General features: G+C 40.6%; 1 protein-coding gene across 1 annotated transcript in view; it reads right to left on the bottom strand.

Moving 5' to 3' along the window:
- EML6 (EMAP like 6) overlaps window positions 1-20,481 on the bottom strand; it is a 305,590-nt gene that overhangs the window by 126,690 nt on the left and 158,419 nt on the right. Inside the window, exons 8-11 of the mRNA XM_053588414.1 lie at window positions 14,053-14,254; window positions 9,573-9,710; window positions 6,580-6,836; window positions 1,809-2,021 (exon numbers count right to left, since the gene is read on the bottom strand). Of these exons, the coding sequence (XP_053444389.1) occupies window positions 1,809-2,021; window positions 6,580-6,836; window positions 9,573-9,710; window positions 14,053-14,254 (810 nt within the window). The remainder of the gene's footprint in view (window positions 1-1,808; window positions 2,022-6,579; window positions 6,837-9,572; window positions 9,711-14,052; window positions 14,255-20,481) is intronic.

The raw sequence follows: 20,481 nt of genomic DNA, 5'->3' as shown, positions 1-20,481 counted from the left end.
TCCTTAACTGCAGAATACAGGTCTGATTACTGTGTAACCAAATATTATAAACATATAAATTTGCAAATGTGTCAAATTAACTTGGTTGTGCATTTTTGAAATCACGGTGGAAAAACACAACTGTGTTTGCTTGTGGTTATCAGGCTGCTTAAGGTTCAAAGCCTGGGGGAGTACTTACCTCTGGCACCTAGGTTATAGACGGCATGTTCTACCCACTGTTATTGTTCCTATCAACAATTTCCACACTCTTTCATTAATTTCAGCACCAGTAGTTTTGGCACGAAAAGGACACAAACGCCTGAATGTCTCTGAGTCAAGTTATAAGATTTATAAGCCACTTGTCACGAGAAATAGAACAAGCAGGTTTGATATGGGGACATGGATACTGGGCAGGCTGGTGAGACGGGTTCCGCTACTCTCACCACACTGTCCCTCTGGCTGCCACCTCTGCTCATTCACACAGGCACCCTCCACATGCTGTCACCCAAAGGGGTGTTTTTCACATGAGGCTGGCTCACTTTGACAGCACACTATTCACCCTCCTCTATGTTCTAATAACAGACACATATTTCCATTGCTATTTTCTAGACCCAAACCCACCTTACAAGTCTTGAGGCTACATAGGAGATATTAACTCTCACTGAGTCGGTTCATTTCCACAGTTCTAACACTGGAGACCAGTAGTACTGCTCCTGACCCAATGATGTGTCTTCTGAATTCCCAGATACCTTCTTGTGGCAAGTTCACCACTCAATCTATTAAGATACGCCCTATTACTCGAAAGACCCATTAGTTAAGAGAGATAAAAGTTTGAATTGGGCATGTTGAGGTAATTTTGTGCCTTGAGCATTTTAAGCCGATGGCCATTTTGTCAACTGTAAATGATGGTGGTTTTGCTATGCACTTTATGTTCCATTTTGCACCATAATTGTCACTGCCTCAAAACTGCCGGTTAGCTGAAAATGACTTTCTGATTACATTTTTCAATCCCTTTCCTTGCTTAATTTAAAAATTGTTCAAGTGAAAGGGTTTTCATGCAGCAGCACGTCCCTGCCAATTACTTTTCTGAGATCAGATTTTCAGGGCCCAGTTGAGGAGTCTCAGAAGAGCCTGTGTATGGGCTTTGCCTAAACATGCAAAGAAAGGAGAGGACTGGGTCATTATATAGCTAATTCATCACATTCTGCAAAGCCCGAAGGTGTCACATAATTGAAATCACTCAATTCTAACAGTAAAGTAAAACAACAACAGAAAGTGATGTATAAGCAGGGTTGTTTTGAATCAAACTTCTCTCTCAATGATTTCACCAGTTATGTAAATCTGGTTTGCAAAATTAGTGCTTTTAGGAGTTCATACACTGGATTATCACCCAAATACTTTCAGATTTTAATTATGTCTAAAAGGATTTGCTTTGCATTCCAAGATATATAGGCATAGATGGGTGCAAAGCATAAAAGAATTCTAGTTACAACTTTTAATATATATAATTTAAAGTATAAATATTTATTTACAAAAATATAAATAAAATACAACTTGTCTGCAATGTGAAATAGAAGACTTATCAGTAACAAATGGTAATAACTTTATTAGCAAGTTCTGACTTAAATTTGAAAAGCATATACCTTAGAATGTCAAGAAGAGAACATATCACCAACACCTTCTAGTTAAATTGTTGAAGAGTGAATATATGTAAGATAAAATGAAGAGTCTGCTGGAATACACACCAGAAAAATAAACCTTAGTTGTATAGGACTACATATACAGTCTCGAGTAAATCCTTATGCAGTGGAACATCTCTTTGGCCTTACCTTTCTTGAGACAAGGAAATTTAAACAATTTAACCAGTCCAAAATCATCTCCAGTCGCCAGCACTGAGCTGTTGTAATTTGCATCCACTGAGTTGACATCAGTAACCTCAGTGTATTTGGGCCAAATTCCAGTCACTTCAGGGCCTTTCACACAGGTCCAGGAGGCCCAGAGAATCCCTTTGATTTCTTCTTTACTTGTTAAAGGCTTCCCCGCTGCAAACAGTGAATAAATACCACTGTTACATTTAAATAAAAAGCATATTCTAAATTACCTTATTCATTTTTGTTTTATAAATGTATAAAACTGTTGCTTTTTTTTAATGTCTATAAATCAAGGAAACTACAGATTCTAATCTCTTTATCTTGGTTTTGATGTTGTGAGGGCAGAGTTTAAAGAAAGTACACACTCAAAACTCAGAAGGAAAGTAGAAAGAAAATGATTATTAAATACTTGGGTGATAGATACCCTATATACTCTGACTTGATCACATCCTGTACATGTAACTAAATTTCACATATACTCCATAGATGCACACATATATTTATCAAAAAAAGTGAAAAAAGAACATGATTATTGTGCTAAATATAAAATCTCAAACTACTACTTACCACACCCTGTTTATTTAGATACAGGTGATAGTATGCTTTGTATTATTGATGAAATGACTTTTATTAAATTACGTCCCATCACATTTAGTTACCAACACTTTGCCAGGTTTAAAAAAGCTTTGACTTCCATGTGCAGGGGCTCATGCCTGTAATCTTAGCACCCTGGGAGGCTGAGGCTGGTGGATTGTTTGAGCTCAGGAGTTCAAGATCAGCCTGAGGAAGAGCGGCACCTCACCTCTACTAAAAATAGAAAAACTAGGCAGGCATTGTGGCAGGTGCCTGCATTCCCAGCTACTCCGGAAGCTGAGGCAAGAGGATCACTCAAACTGAGGAGTTTAAGGTTGCTATGAGCTATGATGCCACAGCACTCTGCCCAGATTGACAGAGTGAGACTCTGTCTAAAATAAATAAATGAATAAATAAATAAAAATAAAAAACTTTGACTATGTTCATTTGGAACTTCTATTTTTTCAAATTTAAGGATGCCTAGAGGTACCTTATTAAAAATACAGGCTCACTAAATTAATAAAAAAAAATGGATTTTGTTATTTAAATGTAAAAGTTCTAGACACTAAAAATCTACAGGACTGTGGAGAAAACAGCCCCAACAGTTGTGCTTGGCACGTCCCCAAAGGCTTGGCACCACATCCACCCAGTTCTTAACCAGCAGAGGGTCAGAGATGTCCCCAGACAGTACACACAGGTGGGAACAGAAACAAGAATAAATGGTTTGGGAGGAGATCTAGCTGCACACAACTTTAAAAGTCAAAATTAAGATAATTAACCATCCTACTTGATTCTTTATTTGAAAATGTTTGAGAAGGAGAGTATCTGTGAGAATAGAGGCCCTTGTACTTGACTGGTGCCTTGTCATACTGGCACTCGAAAATTCTAGACTGTACTACAGTAGTGCATAAAAATTCATTAAGAAGACCATAGAATTGAGGGATTTATGACCCTTCGGCCCAGGACAGAGAATATGTTCCCACAATAAACACCTTGATTCTATGGTCTTTCTTTTTTTTTTTTTTTATTGTTGGGGATTCATTGAGGGTACAATAAGCCAGGTTACACTGATTGCAATTGTTAGGTAAAGTCCCTCTTGCAATCATGTCTTGCCCCCAGATTCTATGGTCTTTCTAATAAATTTTTATGCATTACTGTATTAACAGTCCGGAATTTTTAAGTGGCAGTTTTACAAGGCACAGTCATGTACAAGGAGATCTATTCTTACAGATTCTCCATTTGGAAATATATTCTCTCTTGGAGAATAAAGTCAAAGGAAGTGACTCAGAAAATTCCACCTGTACAAAGGTTTTTAGAGCTGCGCTATCTGGAACAGCAGAGAAATTGGAAATAAGCCCAAGTGCTCAATGATAGCAGCCTGTTAAAGTAAATAATGGTATCAGCACTGAACAGGATGTTATTTCGTTACTGCAAGTGGAAAAATACATATAAAACATCAAGCAAAGAAAACAGACACAAAGAGATATTACCTAGTAATGGTAAACTGATGAATTTGATAGGACAGGGTCTCATTCATGACGTTCATTTCAGTATTACAAACTAAATGTTACTAAATGAGTATGTGAATTAAAAATAAAATCCTAAGCTGTCTGCTAACTCTTCCAACCTCTCTTGGCCAAGGGGACCCCAGAAGCACCTTAAAACCGAGTTTTTATCAGCATCTAGGGCGCTGGCCACATACACTGGGGCTGGCGGGTTTGAACCCTGCCTGGGGCCTTCCAAACAACAACAACAACAAAAATAGCCAGGCATTGTGGTGGGTGCCTGTAGTCCCAGCTACTTTGGGAGGTCCCAGCTACTTTGGGAGGCTGAGGCAAGAGAATTGCTTAAGCCCAAGAGTTGGAGGTTGCTGTGAGCTGTGACACCATGGCATCCTACCCAGGGCGACATAGTGAGACTCAGTCTCTTAAAAAAAAAAACAAAAAAAAACGAGTTCTCAGCCATGTAGGAATAGGGGAGAGAAAGTACAGTTATATGCATATGATTTCCCTTCATAAATATTCATGAGTTCTCCATAGTTTGTTGAATATGTATATTTGACCACCCTGTTTGATATTAAATCCTGTTCCCTTTTGTCTCTGTTTTGAAGCACGTGTGCCTGGCTCCTGGCTGGAGCTCTGCTTCCCAACCTGTTGGAATGGCTGCCCAATGGGTTGGTACCTTTACAAGAAGTAAAGTTTCCTTTTTCCAAAGTACAAACCTTGTTAATTTTTTTTAAGTTAATAAGTATTATGTAAGTCAGATGAATGTCGTACAAAAATTATCTTGGAGTCACAAATAAAACTTATGTTTTTTAAATCCCAATGAGCTCATTTTACCAAATAATCGTATTACTAAGAGCTTCAAATTATGAAGAACACAGATTTGGGACTAAAGCAAGCACAATAAATGCAGACTATGATTCTCAAATCTTTGAGGACTCATATCCTGAAATATTGTCTTGAGGTTCTAAACTGATCCCAGGTGGTTTCTAATTCTTTTCTAAAGTTTAAATAGACTGTTCTCCTTTGGGATTCTGACATTAACCAGTAGTAGCCAACTCCTCCTTGGTAATCTGTTATGATGGGAGCATTAGCTCCTCACAAGCTAAAACCCACAGGGTATACCTCTAGCTCATTTTCTTTTTTTTTTTTTTTTAAGATATCTTTTTAATTTCTTTCTTTTTTTTTTTTTTTATTGTTGGGGATTCATTGAGGGTACAATAAGCCAGTTACACTGATTGCAATTGTTAGGTAAAGTCCCTCTTGCAATCATGTCTTGCCCCCATAAAGTGTGACACACACTAAGGCCCCACCCTCCTCCCTCCATCCCTCTTTCTCTAGCTCATTTTCATTCATTTGTATCCCTACTACAGAACTGTGTGTGTGAGGCACTAACAAGTTTTAAGACTATTTTGCCTGACCACACTTATTTATTTAACCCCTTTAGGGATATATTAATGAACAATGAGCTAGGCAAATAGCAAGAAGAAAAAATGAGTAGCAGGATAAAGTAAAGGACTTGGATAATGAACTAAACATTTGGGTCATGAACCTCCAAATACTTGAAAAATGATTGTACAACTATTTCAGATTTTCTCTTAAAATCTTTTCTCTTAAAACTTAAAAAGAAATTATAAAATATTTTGAGCATTCAGAAAGTTATAGAGGTTATTATAATAAACATGTATGTTCACCACCCAGCTTCAACAATCTCAACATGTTGTCTTTATTACAGCAGAATTTTAAAGAAAATGTTACAGGTAGTTAAAATCCATTGGTTAATTCTTCCCAATCTCATTTCTCTCTCCTTTCTTAGAAGTTATCTTGTTTATCATTCCCATGCATTTTTAAAACATTTAACTACATATGTATATGGTCATAAATAACATATAGAATGTTTTCATATCGTATAATTTTATATAAATGTACACTGTACGTGTTGTACAACTTGCTTCTGTTTGTTCAGAATTACATTTTTAAGATTTATCCATATTGACCTAAGTGCTCCAGTTAAATTTTTTTTGAGGTCCCTTATAGTGACTTCATGTGACTGTCCCACCTTTAATTTAATCACTCCCTTCACACGGGCACACATCTGGGCAGTGTGTCTCATTTTTGGCCACTACAAACACTGCTACCATGAACACCCTTGTGCCTCTGCCTCTGTGTGTGCTCCCACCGGCAGTGCACGTGTGGACGTGTCTCCCTGTTCCCTCTTCTTGCTGATTAAGTTTTTGATAATCTAATTAGTGTAAAATTATATTCCCTGTTTTAATCATCACTTCCCTGATTCCTAGGTTCATATGTTTGGTGGCCATTTGAGATTTGCCCATTTTTTGACTATTTTTTCCATTTATCCATAGGCATTCTTTATATATTCTACACATAAAGCTTTTGTCCTTTGTAACAATGGTAAGGATTGAGAACTTGTCTATGCCTTGTCTTTAAATTTTAATTATGGGTTCTTGTGTAGTAATTTTTTATTTTGAATGTGTTTTAGTTCATTAACCTCTATTTTTTTTGAGGGTTTGTGACTTAAGGATCTTATTTCAGAAAACATTCTTTGCCTTGAAGTCATAATGACCTTCTACATTTTCTTCATGTGGTTCAAAGTTTTGCTTTCCACAACCATCTCGCGTCTGCACCTGACTTACATGGCATTTTGTAGAACAGTCGTTCTCCCACACCATCATTAGTTTGCAAGTATTTACTATCCAAGGACCAGTCAATGTGCGTAATAAAACTAAGGGACTTGTTACACTCTCCAATTTTCTTATACCGCTGGGCAACAGCATAGACATCTACTAGGCCATCGTTGGATCCCACTGCAAGGTAAGAACCATCTGGAGAAAATTTCATTTCATGAATGACTTCTTTTCGATCTTTGATGTGAACCACTTCGGTCATATCTCTACAGGAATGAAAGGCAAAATGATAAGCAGCAAATCTAGAAATGGAAAAAACAAGCCACGATTCAAAATATATGTGTCAGAGAAAAGAAGTCTTTGAAAGGGAGCAAAACCTCTAGGAACTAAAGGATTAACTTTTAAGAAAATACATAAAATAGTATTATTTAAAATGTATGGTCAGTTTAGGGAAATAAACATTTTAAATAATACTTTGAGTTTCCAAAGTAAAAACAAAAGAAAAATTAACGAAATGCCTATTTGTGATAAAGAGAGGTACAAATGTACAATTTGACAGCAAGAAATAAAACCTAATTTTTGATACATCAGTAGGTGATGATAGTCTATAATCATCTATTGTATATATCCAAGTAGCAGGGAGAGAATAATTTGAAAGTTTCCAGCATAACAAAAGAAACATTGAGGCGACAGATATCCTAATTACACCGATTTGATCTTTACAAATTATATAAACGTATTAAATTATCACATGTACCCCCCAAACGTACATTATCAATCAAAAGATTTTTAATGAAGAAATGTACATTTGTTTCCAGGTTCAACTATACATTATTTTTCCCTAAAATTTTTGTTAAAAATTTTGGGTTTATAAAATTGTTTTAAAAATATGCCATGGTGGGCGGCGCCTATGGCTCAGTGAGCAGGGCACCAGCACCAGCCCCATATACCGATGGTGGTGGATTCAGACCCAGCCCTGGCCAAATGGCAACAACAACAAAAAAAATAGCTGGGCATTTAGGCAGGCTACTCAGGAGGCTGAGGCAAGAGAATTGCCTAAACCCAGGAGTTGGAGGTTGCTGTGAGCTGTGATATCATGACACTCACTCTACCGAGGGTGATAAAGTGAGACTCTGTCTCTAAAAAAAAATAATAATAAAATGCCATGGAGAAGGTAAAATAGATCAAGGTCAGCATAAAAACAAACCCTCCTTTTTATACTTTAAGAATGAGAAACTGTGACACTTAAGCTTAACACTTATTATTATTGTTGTAAAAGAGAAAGTAGACAAAGCAGAAGAAAATTACCTTTTTTTTTTTTTTTTTGTGATTTTTGGCTGGGGCTGGGTTTGAACCCGCCACCTCCGGCATATGGGACCAGCGCCCTACTCCTTGAGCCACAGGCGCCGCCCAAGAAAATTACCTTTTTAAATGTTAAAATGTTATGTCATCATTTAACTTTCACTAGGAAAGGTCATTCCCGAATGCATTGAATCACTGGGATATTGTGTATCCTTTCTGATTAGATTCCTTTAAGAATTTCTGCTCATATTTGAAAATTCACTGAGGTGTTTTTTATTTTTTCTATAACTATGAAACAGGGTTATGACTAGCAGGTCCCCTGAGTAAGTAAAGATGGTGTCATCAGCTTCAAAACCAACTGAATGCACAAACAATGCCAAATATTTGCTTCCACATACAAATCCCAAATTACATGTACTATGTAATATCATAAAATAGGTATGTGGGGATTTTTTTTTTTTTTTTTTGGCTTGGGAAATCTATCAAAAAGGATATCTGATAAGTAGCCATCTTTTCACACATAACTAAGTAGAGAAAGAAAATGTTGCCCACCAACTCAGTTATGAGTTATATGTGGCTGGTAATGAGAATTTTGTGTAATAAATTGTGCTAAAAACATTCTTTAAGCTATATTGTAGTATTTAACTGCAAAACATGCGTATTTAATTGATGGCTGTGTTTCTTTTTTATAACTACAGAACGTGTGAGCTAAGAGAACAACTAATGCATTCAGAGGAATTACAAGGGTGGGTCCTAATTTTTGTCTAGGAAAAATAACATCGGTTGTTAGTAGATAGGAAATATTCCATTTTAGTGTCAGTTATGGGTGGAAGAACTCTTTCACTCAAGCTCACCTCTAAAGGTAAAGGGTGCTGTTAGGCGCAGCTTTATTCCTTCTTCCTCTTTTCTTGGCTTACTACAAAGCCCACAACCTCTTATCCGAAACCCCTGGGATCAGATGTGCTTGGGAATTCATTATTCATTAGATTTTAGAAATCTTTACATACAATACACTATGTAACATCCTCAGTGGGGGCTGGGGTAGCACTCTGTATTAAACACAGTATTTCTGCAGCAAATCACATGACACCTGATTATTCCTACTAAGAGAGTAAAACACCATAAACAGCCTCACATTAATTCACTGGGTTAGGCTGTGATCCCAAATTAGTTACCAAAGAACTTTGGATTTGCAGAGGGTTTTAGACTTTGAGATTACAGATAGGGGATCATGGATCTATATAGTATTCCTGTTTGAAAGAGTAAATGAATTTTTCCTAAGGTGCTGCCATGTATTTTGACTAGAAGAATCTTAACTTTTAACAAAGAGCATTTCTAGGCTATTAAAATGCTCATGCCTATAGTCCCAGGACTCTGGGAGACCAAGGCAGGTGGATTGCTCAAGCTCAGGAGTCTGAGACCAGCCTGAGCAAGTGCCAGAGCAAGAGCCCCATCTCTACTAAAAATAGAAAAACTAGCCAGGTGTGTGGCAGGCACCGGTAGTCCCAGATACTATGGAGCCTGAGGCAGGATGATCTCTTGAGCCCAAGAGTTTAAGGTTGCTGTGAGCTATGATGCCATGGCACTCTATACAGAGTGACAGAGTGAGACTCTATCTCACTCCAATAAAATAAAAATAAATAAAATAAAATGAAATAAAAAGAACATTTCTAAATACTTATTTCAATATTGGTACATGCCTGACACGGAGAACAATGAAAGAGCCGTCCTTCATGCCCAGGGCCAGCTGAGATCCATCCGGGCTAAAAGCGACACTGCGAACTGCTTCCTCCATGTTACAGCGGGCGATCAAGGCGTGGTCAGCCAGGCTCCACAGCCTAGACACAAGAACAAAGTAAAACACACAACCAGCTTCTTGTAGTCATCAGCCAGCCAAGGCAGGCAGGCCTGCTCACCACAGTGGTAATAACAGGATGAGACACAGTCACTTCACACCAGTGTCCTTCATTGGGGCCTGTCAGGAAATCTGGAAAGGTGTTCAGTGTATCTTTGGGTCATTTTCATCATTTGAAAACACCCAGCAAGAAATACAAAATGAAGTAACGTTTCCAAAGATTTTGAAATTCATAGAATAAGGAAAATTCAAACACTACTTCACACCAAATCTTACTTTTCTCTTTGGAAATTAAATATTGTCTTTTACTTATACCAATGGTAGTTAATCACACTTGTAAAAAATATTATTAGATGCTATTATTGTTAGTTTTTAAAGAAAAATCAGTGCCCTTCCAGTAACAGTTACATAATCACATGCAGACTGAAGTACATATTACATTTTTGACTTCCCTGGAAAGAAAATGTTATCTGAGACAGAAAACAGTGAGTGAGTGACACCCCTCCCCAGGATGGTTCCCAAGTTGGCTGTACACGGCCACGTGCTGTCACTTTCACAAGTTCCTGGGCACCCCATTGCTGACAGGTCTGCTGTTGGGGGCTGGATACTTCACAGTGCTCCTGGCCCTGGGAGAATGCCGAGCAAGCGGCAAGTGCAGGAAACGGGGAGTTTTCAGCAGGGTGGGCTTTACATGTTCCCAGCTCCAGAAACACCTCATCCAGGCACCGAACCAAGGGAACCCAAACACTTGAAAATACAAACATGGGTTAGCAGCAATTGTTGTATCTGACCTCTGTCTGTTAGTGTGTTTATAAAGATAGACTTCTGTTAACACACTAACAACGTCTGTAGGGGCACCTAGAGCTTACAGTTCTGCGTTGGAAGGGCAAGAGCATGTGACGTGTGGCACAGTTTCGGGCAATGCATTCTGCCACCATCAGGAGGGATGGGACGCCCCTTCATGTGAACAGTTTATAGTTCCCTAAGGCAGCCTGTGCTGTTTGGCCTAAAGCTGAATATTCTTTTAATACTTCATTTATTATTCATAACCTCATGCTGTTTTTAGCCTTGTACTATTTTAAGCAATGTAAGCTTTGCTTTACCAGCAAAGAAACCACCACTTCTCAGTTAACTGTGCTATCTCTATGAAGTCACTAAGCTAATCGTTGCAAGAAATGAAGACTTTAACCCTTCTTCAATTTTAATATTTAAATAAGACAGATTCTGGCACTCAGGTCTCCTTGGGGGTGTTTGTCACCCACGTTGGAGTACAGTGGCATGATCACAGCTCACTGCAACCTTGAATTCCTGGACGCAAGTGATCCTCCTGCCTCAACCTCCCAACTAAGCTGGTGCTATAGGTGACTATTTGTAGTACAAGCTCATTTTTAATTTTTTTTTTTTTTTTTTAAGAGATGGGGTCTTGCTACATTACACAGGCTGGTCTTAAACTCCCAGCCTCAAGCGATCCTCCTTCCTCAGCCTTCCAAAATGTTGGATTACAGGCATGAGCCACTGAGCTGGGCCTCAACACAGTTCTTGATGTACAAAAGCTGGGGGTATTCTCTTTTTTTCTTCTTTTTGATACAAAGTATCACCTTTCACCCTGGGTAGAGTGTCCTGGCACAGCAACCCCAAACTCTGTGGCACAGCAACCTCTAACTCTTGGGCTCAAGCGATCCTCTTGCCTCAGCCTTCTGAGTAGCTGGGGACTACAAGGGCTATTTTTAGAGATGAGGGTCTTACTCTTGCACAAACTGGTCTTGAATTCCTGAGTTCAGGCAATCCACCTGCCTCAACCTTCCAGAGTGTTAGGATTACAGGTGTGAGCTGCCACACCTGGCCCTAGTTGGGGGTTTTCTTGAAATCACTTCTTTCTGGATGGGCATGAATCAAATTTCACAGGTGTCTGAATAACTTGGTGGCATTGTTTTGACTGCTCTGAGAAAGCTCAGAGTAAAGGAAAGAAAAGGAAGAAACATAAACCAAATAAACACTTCTGTTGCATAAGGAGACAATGTGCTTTTCACTGATTTTTTTTTTTTCAGCTTGACGAGGTTTCTGTGCTTGGTAGAGACAAAGAAATAGAAAAATGAAAACAATTTTTAATTATTTTGAGCCTTAAAGGAATGTAGTTATGAGGCCTGAGTTTCAGAGCAGGCAGCTATAGCCTAGGAAGCTATTAACTTTATTTTTCTAATCACAGATTGGCCTTCTTCCTAATCTGCATTGTTTTATAAAATATTGTAATTAACTAAAGGCTCCAGGGAAGACCATCTCCCTCTCCACTCTTATTCTTCTTTATAAATTAAACCTTCCTCTTATTTTTCTCAGACAAAAATTTCATGGTTATCACATTGTCTTAAGATGGAATGTTTAATACATTTTTAAACTGGAAAGGAAAACAAGCTATATGGAAAAGAAAACAAACTGTAACTACTTAAATTGTTGTAACTCATAAACCAGCCTTCATAGACAATGTTATGGTCCTACTAAACTTCTTTCTCTGCCTATATAAGCAAGAACTTAATTTTAAACATCAGAGCACTGACCCCATTCCTTTGGAGTCTGTGTTACCCAAATGGCCATTCTCAGCTTTACACTTGAATGAACTCTAAAACTGGATTCGGATCCTTCTGCATTTTTCAGGTTGATGAGGGGGAAAGAGCAGTGACCTTCAATGTAGTTTACAATGTTCTATTTTAGCTATGAAAACCAGAAGAGGGGGCGGCGCCTGTGGCTCAGTCAGTAGGGCGCCGGCCCCATATACCGAGGGTGGCGGGTTCAAACCCGGCCCTGGCCAAACTGCAACCAAAAAATAGCTGGGAGTTGTGGCGGGCGCCTGTAGTCCCAGCTGCTCGGGAGGCTGAGGCAAGAGAATCGCTTAAGCCCAGGAGTTGGAGGTTGCTGTGAGCTATGTGACGCCACGGCACTCTACTGAGGGCCATAAAGTGAGACTCTGTCTCTACAAAAAAAAAAAAAAAAAGAAAACCAGAAGAGGTAACCACTCCATCCGCTGAGTGGCTGCTGCTCACTCACTCACTCTGGTCTGTTGTGCACGTTCTAAGCTCAGTAATAAAGCACTAAAGCACTGAAGTTGGTGTTAATAGTCCTCATCCCAAACTTTTAGATCACATGTTCATTGCTTCAATAGTCAGAAGAATACTGGAAGCATATTGATTCTGCTCATTTTACCCAATGTAGTGTTCTCAGAGAACAAATGATCCACAGCAAGAAACTGCGAGGCCCTAATAAAATTTGCTCCTTTCTCAGGTTCATCACTCCTCTGTGGTGACAATGCTCAACATTTCATCCGAAGACTTACAAAGAATCATTTACTAATGTGCTAAAGACAATTTTAAAAAATCAGAATTTAAGTTCTAATGATGATGAATGAGAAAGTCTCTAAATTGTGAAATTACTACATAGCCCTCTGCAGAGGATCAGAGGTACCAGGGGGCAATATGGTTCCATCACAGATGTGTGGGGGGCCTAAACCCTTCCCCCTCCTTCTCCCCTAGAACAAAAGGCCTACCTGGCTCTGCCCCAAGAGTTCTGCTAGAAAGGCCCTAGAACTTTCCAGCAAGCTATGGAATCTTCTGCTCCCTACACCCAGATAAGCCTCCAATCACCTTCAGTGCAGGCGCCATCTTTGCCCAGGCAGGTCTCTGTCCCCTTTTGTTAAACGTGGCCTGACTCTCTCCCACTGCCCAACTCTTTTCAAGACGAGTGAGCCTAACCAGCATTCTGAGCTAGAAAGGGAACTAGAAGCCAGCCTCGCCAGTATTCCTGTACTTCCACTTCTAAAAACATTTTCGTGATTTGAAATGGAGCCAAGAAAGACAGTAACTGAAAAATGCTAAGAAACTGACTTGTTGAGCTAAGTGTCTTCACATTCCATTTGGAAACTGTGCAGTTCTGTTCTGTCTTTTATCTTTCTCTTAATTAATAGCTGGGCATGGTGGCTCATACCTGTAATCCTAGCACTCTGGGAGGCCAAAGCCAGTGGATTGCTTGAGCCCATGAGTTCCAGACCAGCCTAAACAAGAGTGAGACCCATCTCTAAAGACAGCCGGGCATTGTGGCAGGTGCCTATAGTTCCAGCTACTTGGGAGGCTGAGGCAAGAGGATCACTTGTGTCCAAGAGTTTGAGGTTGTTGTGAGCTGTGATGCCACAGTAGTCCTCTACCCAGGGGGACAGAATGAGACTCTGTCTCAAAAAAAAAAAAAAGAAAGAAAAGAAAAGAAAAAAGCACATTGGACAAAAGAAATCTATCTCCAGGCAGTCAGTGATGGTGGGGTGGTGGCTGCCACTGGGGTCTCACCTGACTGAGCGGTCGTCGCTGCCTGTCACAGCCAGCGGCTTCTTGGGGTGCAGGGCCAGAGCCCAGAGCTCCCCCTCGCAGTGGCCCTGCAGGATCAACATGGGCTTGTCCCGCTCTCGCACGATCACTTCAAATATCTCGCTGTCCTGGGTCCCTGCTAGCAGGCGGTCTGCTTTCCAGCACACACTCCGGATGGAGAGGCCTAACAAAAGTCCATAAGCACAATGAAAGCACATCCTCACACCATTCTCAAATAAGAGGAAAAACGCCTAACGCAAACACCGGTTCACCAGGACAGCATAAAACACAACTTAAAGGCTCCCCCAAATCAGTGTTATTCCCTTACTCAGGTTGGACATTCCCCCACCATTGAGTCTGTAAAACAGGGACCACTTTTTCTTGTCTGACTTAAGATAACTATGTATTTTTGCAGTAGGGTATATTGTAAATACTACATCTTAAAATAAACAGAAAAGGAGAAATTGGTCTTTATGAAAACATAGCCATCTTTGAAATAATTTCTTTCTGATTTGCTATGAAAAAGTAATCAGCTCAATCTTTAGGATGCTATGTGTTGAAATTATATGTAAGTGATACTACAGAACAGTTAATTATCATATTAGACAACTTTAGTATGCATTTAATCAGAACCTAGACTTGTTCTACTAGATAAACAGATGTACTATGTCCCAGAAATATGCAAATAACTCTAGTTTCAGTCTCAAAATACCATCAAACATTTGTCAATGAGGATGCTATTCTTCCCCAACTTGACTTATGGAATCTTCTCTAAAGCACAGCACTCCTTTGAAATCTAAACTTTTATTTCTGGAATAGCATTTCATCCCCACCTAGGCAGATCCTGGGCTTACCTAATCAAGTCATCATCTCTTGAACTTCTTAAAGTTTCTTACTGGGTTAAGTATTTACTTGCATGATAAATTTTGTTATGTCCACAATAGAAATATAGAAGCAGTTCCACTTTCATAAATACCTTAAAACAAGGTGACCGGGGTGGCGCCTGTGGCTCAGTTAGCAGGGCGCCAGCCCCACATACTGAGGGTGGCAGGTTCAAACCCAGCCCTGGCCAAATTGCAACAAAAAATTAGCCGGGCGTTGTGGCCGGCGCCTGTAGTCCCAGCTACTTGGGAGGCTGACACAAGAGAATCGCCTAAGCCCAAGAGCTGGAGGTTGCTGTGAGCTGTGACGCCATAGCACACTACCATGGGCGACAAAGTGAGACTCTGTTTCTAATTAAAAAAAAGACAAGGTGAGGATCTGATAAGCTTTGAGAGCTGAGATCTGCCTCCCCAGAAGTCTGGGAACCCAGACTATGCCCCAGCTCTCAGCCTGACTGGACAGACATGGGAGGAAGAGTCTCTTCCTCTCTGGGGACCAGTTTTCCTCCCCTTAAAAAGTAGACCGTAATTATGGAGACCATATAATTTATCCAAATTGGAACCCCTGTAAAAACAAAAGAGGGCTCTAAAAAATATTTAAGTTTGCATAAATCTCTAAAATGTTTATTGAACTATAAAGTAGTTTTACCATATTGAAAGATCTATTGGCTCGGGGCCTATGCTCAGTGGTTAGGGCGCCGGCCACATACACCAGGGCTGGTGGGTTCAAACCCAGTTGGGCCTACCAAACAACAATCACAACTACAACCAAAAAACAGCTGGGTGTTGTAGCAGGTGCCTGTAGTCCCGGCTACTTGGGAGGCTGAGGCAAGAGAATTGCTTGAGCCCAGGAGTTTGAGGTTGCTGTGAGTTGTGACACCACAACATTCTACCCAGGGTGACAGCTTGAGACTCTGTCTCAAAAAAAAAAAAAAGAAAGAAAGAAAGATCTATTAAATATAGTTCTATCAAAAATATTTCCCTGGGGCAGAGCCTGTGGCTCAAAGGAATAGGGCACTGGCCCCATATACCGGACGTGGTGGGTTCAAACCCAGCCCCGACCAAAAACTGCCAAATAAATAAAATAAAATAAAACGAGTGTGTAGCCTTTATAAAAATTTTTTGCCGGGCAGCGCCTGTGGCTCAGTGAGTAGGGCACCGGCCCCATATACCGAGGGTGGTGGGTTCAAACCCAGCCCCGGCCAAACTGCAACAAAAAAATAGCCGGGCATTGTGGCGGGCGCCTGTAGTCCCAGCTGCTTGGGAGGCTGAGGCAAGAGAATCACATAAGCCCAAGAGCTGGAGGTTGCTGTGAGCCGTGTGACACCACGGCACTCTACCGAGGGCAGTAAAGTGAGACTCTGTCTCTACAAAAAAAAAAAAAAAAATTTTTCCTGCGGCAATGCCTGTGGCTCAATGAGTAGGGCACCAACTCCACATACTGGAGGTGGAGGTTCAAACCTGGCCCCAGACAAAAACCGTGAAAAAAAAATTTTTTTTTTCCAATACAAAATTCTAAGAATACTTTATCACAAAATGGAAAATCTAGGACAAAGGGACGAACAGGTGGAGCACAGAGGGTTTTTAGGGCACTGAAACTATTTTGTAGGATTATAGGGGTAGATGCGGGTCATCATACATTTGTCGAAGCCAGTGGAATACACAACACTAAGAGTGAACCCTGATGTGATAATGTGTTGATGCAGGTTCACCCGTCGTGATGTATGTCCTGCTCTGGTGGGGGATGGCGACAGCAGGAGAAGCCACGTACACGTGGGGGGAGGGAGAATACGAGACATCTCTATACTCTCTGCTCAGTTTTGCTTTGAACCTAAAACCATTTTTAAAACTGAAGTCTACTTAAAAAAACTCCAGGACAAATGCTAAGGCAGCTAGGATGCCTGGACATGGACACCCTAACTGTAATCCTCTCAATCACCTCACTGAGGTCTTGAAAGAATCAAATGAGAAAAAGCATTTATTTGAGAGGAAGGTATCTGTCTTTAAGGCACAAGGCTGTATTTCCACGAGATAACGATCTTTACTCCTTGCTCTGAATTCCTTACATGTCGTGAAATGGAAGGAGAAAGCACAAAGGCAGATGTATTATTCCTGTCAGGAGTGGGGACTCCGTGGCAAGAGTTTGGGGTCCATTGCTCACTGGGCTGGGTGGCACCTGTGGGTCAGTGGGTAGGGCACCGGCCCCACATACCGAGCGTGGCAGGCTCGATCCCGGCCTGGGCTAAACTGCAACAAAAAAATAGCTGGGCGTTGTGGCAGGCGCCTGTAGTCCCAGCTACTTGGGAGGCTGAGGCAAGAGAATCACCTAAGCCCGAGAGCTGGAGGTTGCTGTGAGGTGTGATGCCATTGCACTCTACTGAGGGCTATAAAGTGAAACTCTGTCTCTAAAAAAGAAAAAAAACATCAGGTTGGGCTTTCAGGGCTGGGCGACAGGGACCAGAGCTCTGCTGTGGGGGACCAGACACTGTCGCTTTCATCTCTTTCCCACCCTCTTCAGGGGGTTAGTCCCATTTTCTCCTGTTTTGCTTAGCCCCTCGAAGCCAGTGGAATACACAACACTAAGAGTGAACCCTGATGTGATAATGTGTCAATGCAGGTTCACCCGTCATGATGTATGTCCTGCTTGGTGGGGGATGGCGACAGCAGGGGAAGCCACGTATACGTGGGGGGAGGGAGAATACGAGACATCTCGTATTCTGTCAGGAGGTTGGCTGGAGGGGGCTGAATTAGTCGTCTCCCCAGGAGACACTGCATTGTCTTTAGTTTCATTACAGAAAGGGTATAATGCTGTGCCCTTCAGCATTATTAGAAATTAATGCCTGTTAATAATATTCTAACATCTGCAAAAACATCAAACAATTTAATTAGATTTACTGTCTGCTTCTTCTCTCTGGAATGGAAGGCCTGAAGACAGGAGTTCTACTGGTTTTGTTGACTGCTGTGCACTCTGTACCTCGCATGGTGGCTGCTACCACGCAGCAGATATTCCATAGGATTGTTCAATAAATTAAACAATCAAAATCACATTTTGTTTAATAAATTAAACACCAAAATCACAAACATTTCTTGAGTCCTTGGCAATACCAAGGAATAAGATACCATCCCTGTTCTCCATGAGAATACTCAAAGAAGGAGGGATATATCCAGTCCTTTATTCAAAATATTTTTACTCAGCACCTACTATGTGCCAGATATCAGAGCTTGAACAGTGAACAAGCCAGGTTCTTGCCTTAGTGGAGTTTTAGTGGAGTTACATTTTAAGGCAGGGCAGACATTTATAAGCAGATATCTATACATCAGAAACCAACTAAGTTCTTATAAATGTATACATCTGTATATATGTACATATATACTCTGCTGTCTACACATATACAGACATACATCCCCAGTGGTGTGTTATATATTATATATCACTGAATATTTGAATGACAATCCTTTTTTAATTTCATTGATTGCTTTAAAGACACTGCCCTTTTCTAAGCAGGCCTGGCATCACAGCCTGACTTTAAGCATGACCATACCAATTCTCCCTCTGGGCTCTAACTGCAGGCCTGTTTACCCAAGTCCTGATGGTTTGCAAATAGAAACTCCTTCCAAGGACCTGGTGCTGTATTTGGTCCAGCGTACAAATATTACTCTCTCTATCCCTTCTCCCACTTTTTAACCTTACTGAGGGGAATAAATTCAGGAAAGTACAAAGAATATTATAACAAACAACACACTACCTGAAATTGACAACTGTTAACATTTAAAACACATTTGCTTTTTTTTTTTTTTTCTTTTAAGAGGCTCAAGAACAAAGATGAACCTTCCAACTCAGCTCAGGCTGATGAGCCAGTCAAGTTAGATGCCACCCAGCATTTTCAGACTGTGTCCCGAGAGTTCTGAGATTTCAAAAAAAAAAAAAAAAAGAAAAAGAAAAAACTGCAGAGGAAGGAGGAAGCTTGGAAATTGGACAACAAGAGGCAGCAGTTTGAGGGGTATACTGCTGCCTCTCCCTCAGCACCTCACAATCTGTGTTTCACAGGAGCTTTCATTCGAAAAAGGGTTCCACTGAATTAACCAACATCAGGAAGTGTAGAGTGAAGTGTAAGCTTTATGCTTAGCAAAGGCAGTGAGGCTAAACTGATATGGATTACTTCTGGCTGAATATGGGCAGGAGAAAGAGAGAATGAGAGAATTGCTACATTGTTCACAACATAAACTTAATGAGCTGTGAACTTTTCTCTCAGAGACCAACTCAGTCTTTCCAGGAGCACTCAGTTCTTCAACCAGGTAAGTTGTCTTTTTTCAACCCCAGGGGTCCATCCTCAAGATGACAGATGTGGTACTGGGTCACTCTCATTCCCAAGGCAACCATTTTAAGCAGGAATTACTTCCTGGAGATACATCAGTGGGTAGAAACTATAGTCAAGTTCCCTACCATCATCCTGGTTTCATTGTCTCTAAACCTAATTGTCCTTTGCATGCAAGAGTAGTAGAGAGACTGAGTGGGGACTCCTCTGGGTGCATTCTGGAGAGACCGTACTGAGTGGCAGTCATTCACTTCTCCTGTCTATCCAGGTTTGATTTTAATTTTTCTGACACAAATGCAGAGAACAGGAAGGTAATCGTGGTGTCTCCACTTGACTGGGACACCATGCCCAAGGTATTGGATCAGGAAGTAATTAAGATTCTTTATCTTCTGCTCTGGGAGTCAAAAAACATAACCTAGTATTTAAAATAGGGTTAGAAATCCAAGGAAAAAAGCAGGAAAACTATCCCAATTATTTGAAGCCACATAAATGTCCTTTTCTTGAAAAATACATGTCATGATTATTTCTGACATGAATTGAATTCATGAACAGCATGAATTGAAGGCATTTCACCAAACTGACCAAGTGTGCACATTTGGCCACCATGGTCTCTGTGCCACTTACTGTGAGAAATGGGGAGCTCTGGACTGTGCTTAGTACACACAGCCAGCAGATGGCAGTAGAGAGCAAACCACCCATCTAAGCCTAAAAATCCCCAAAGGCCAAGATCAAATTCGTACCAAGCCCTTTGCCCTGGTTTTTATATTCACACCAGAAAGCAGGAAAAACAACAGCATCCTTCTAATCCTTTCTGCTACAGTCCTAAAACCCAGGAATTGGGAGATCTATTCCATGAAACAAAACAGACTTCATTACTACAGGACACTGCTTATATTCTGCTAGTTCACTGAAGGGGTCAGTGCATGCACAGGCCCCTCCCAGCTGTGTGACACGGGCAAGCTACTTCATCTTTCAAATCTTCAGTTTTTCCACCTGTAAAGTACAAACAATGTTAGCACTAACACTTCATAGCATTGTCAGGATTCAGTGCCATAGCTCTTGGCACAGTGTCTGGCACTTAGCAAATTAATGTAAGTTATTATTTTTACCAGCAGGATTTTGTGCTTTGTTGGGGCCTTTTTATGAAGTTCATGTCTCAGTGTAGAAGAGCTTGCTGTGTGTGTGGTCAGAACCTCACCCTGTGAAGAGTCAGC

This window comes from Nycticebus coucang, chromosome 4, assembly GCF_027406575.1.
Source record: "Nycticebus coucang isolate mNycCou1 chromosome 4, mNycCou1.pri, whole genome shotgun sequence".
Taxonomy (NCBI): domain Eukaryota; kingdom Metazoa; phylum Chordata; class Mammalia; order Primates; family Lorisidae; genus Nycticebus; species Nycticebus coucang.
Note: the sequence above shows the minus strand (reverse complement) of the source record. Positions and strands in the feature narration are given on the sequence as shown.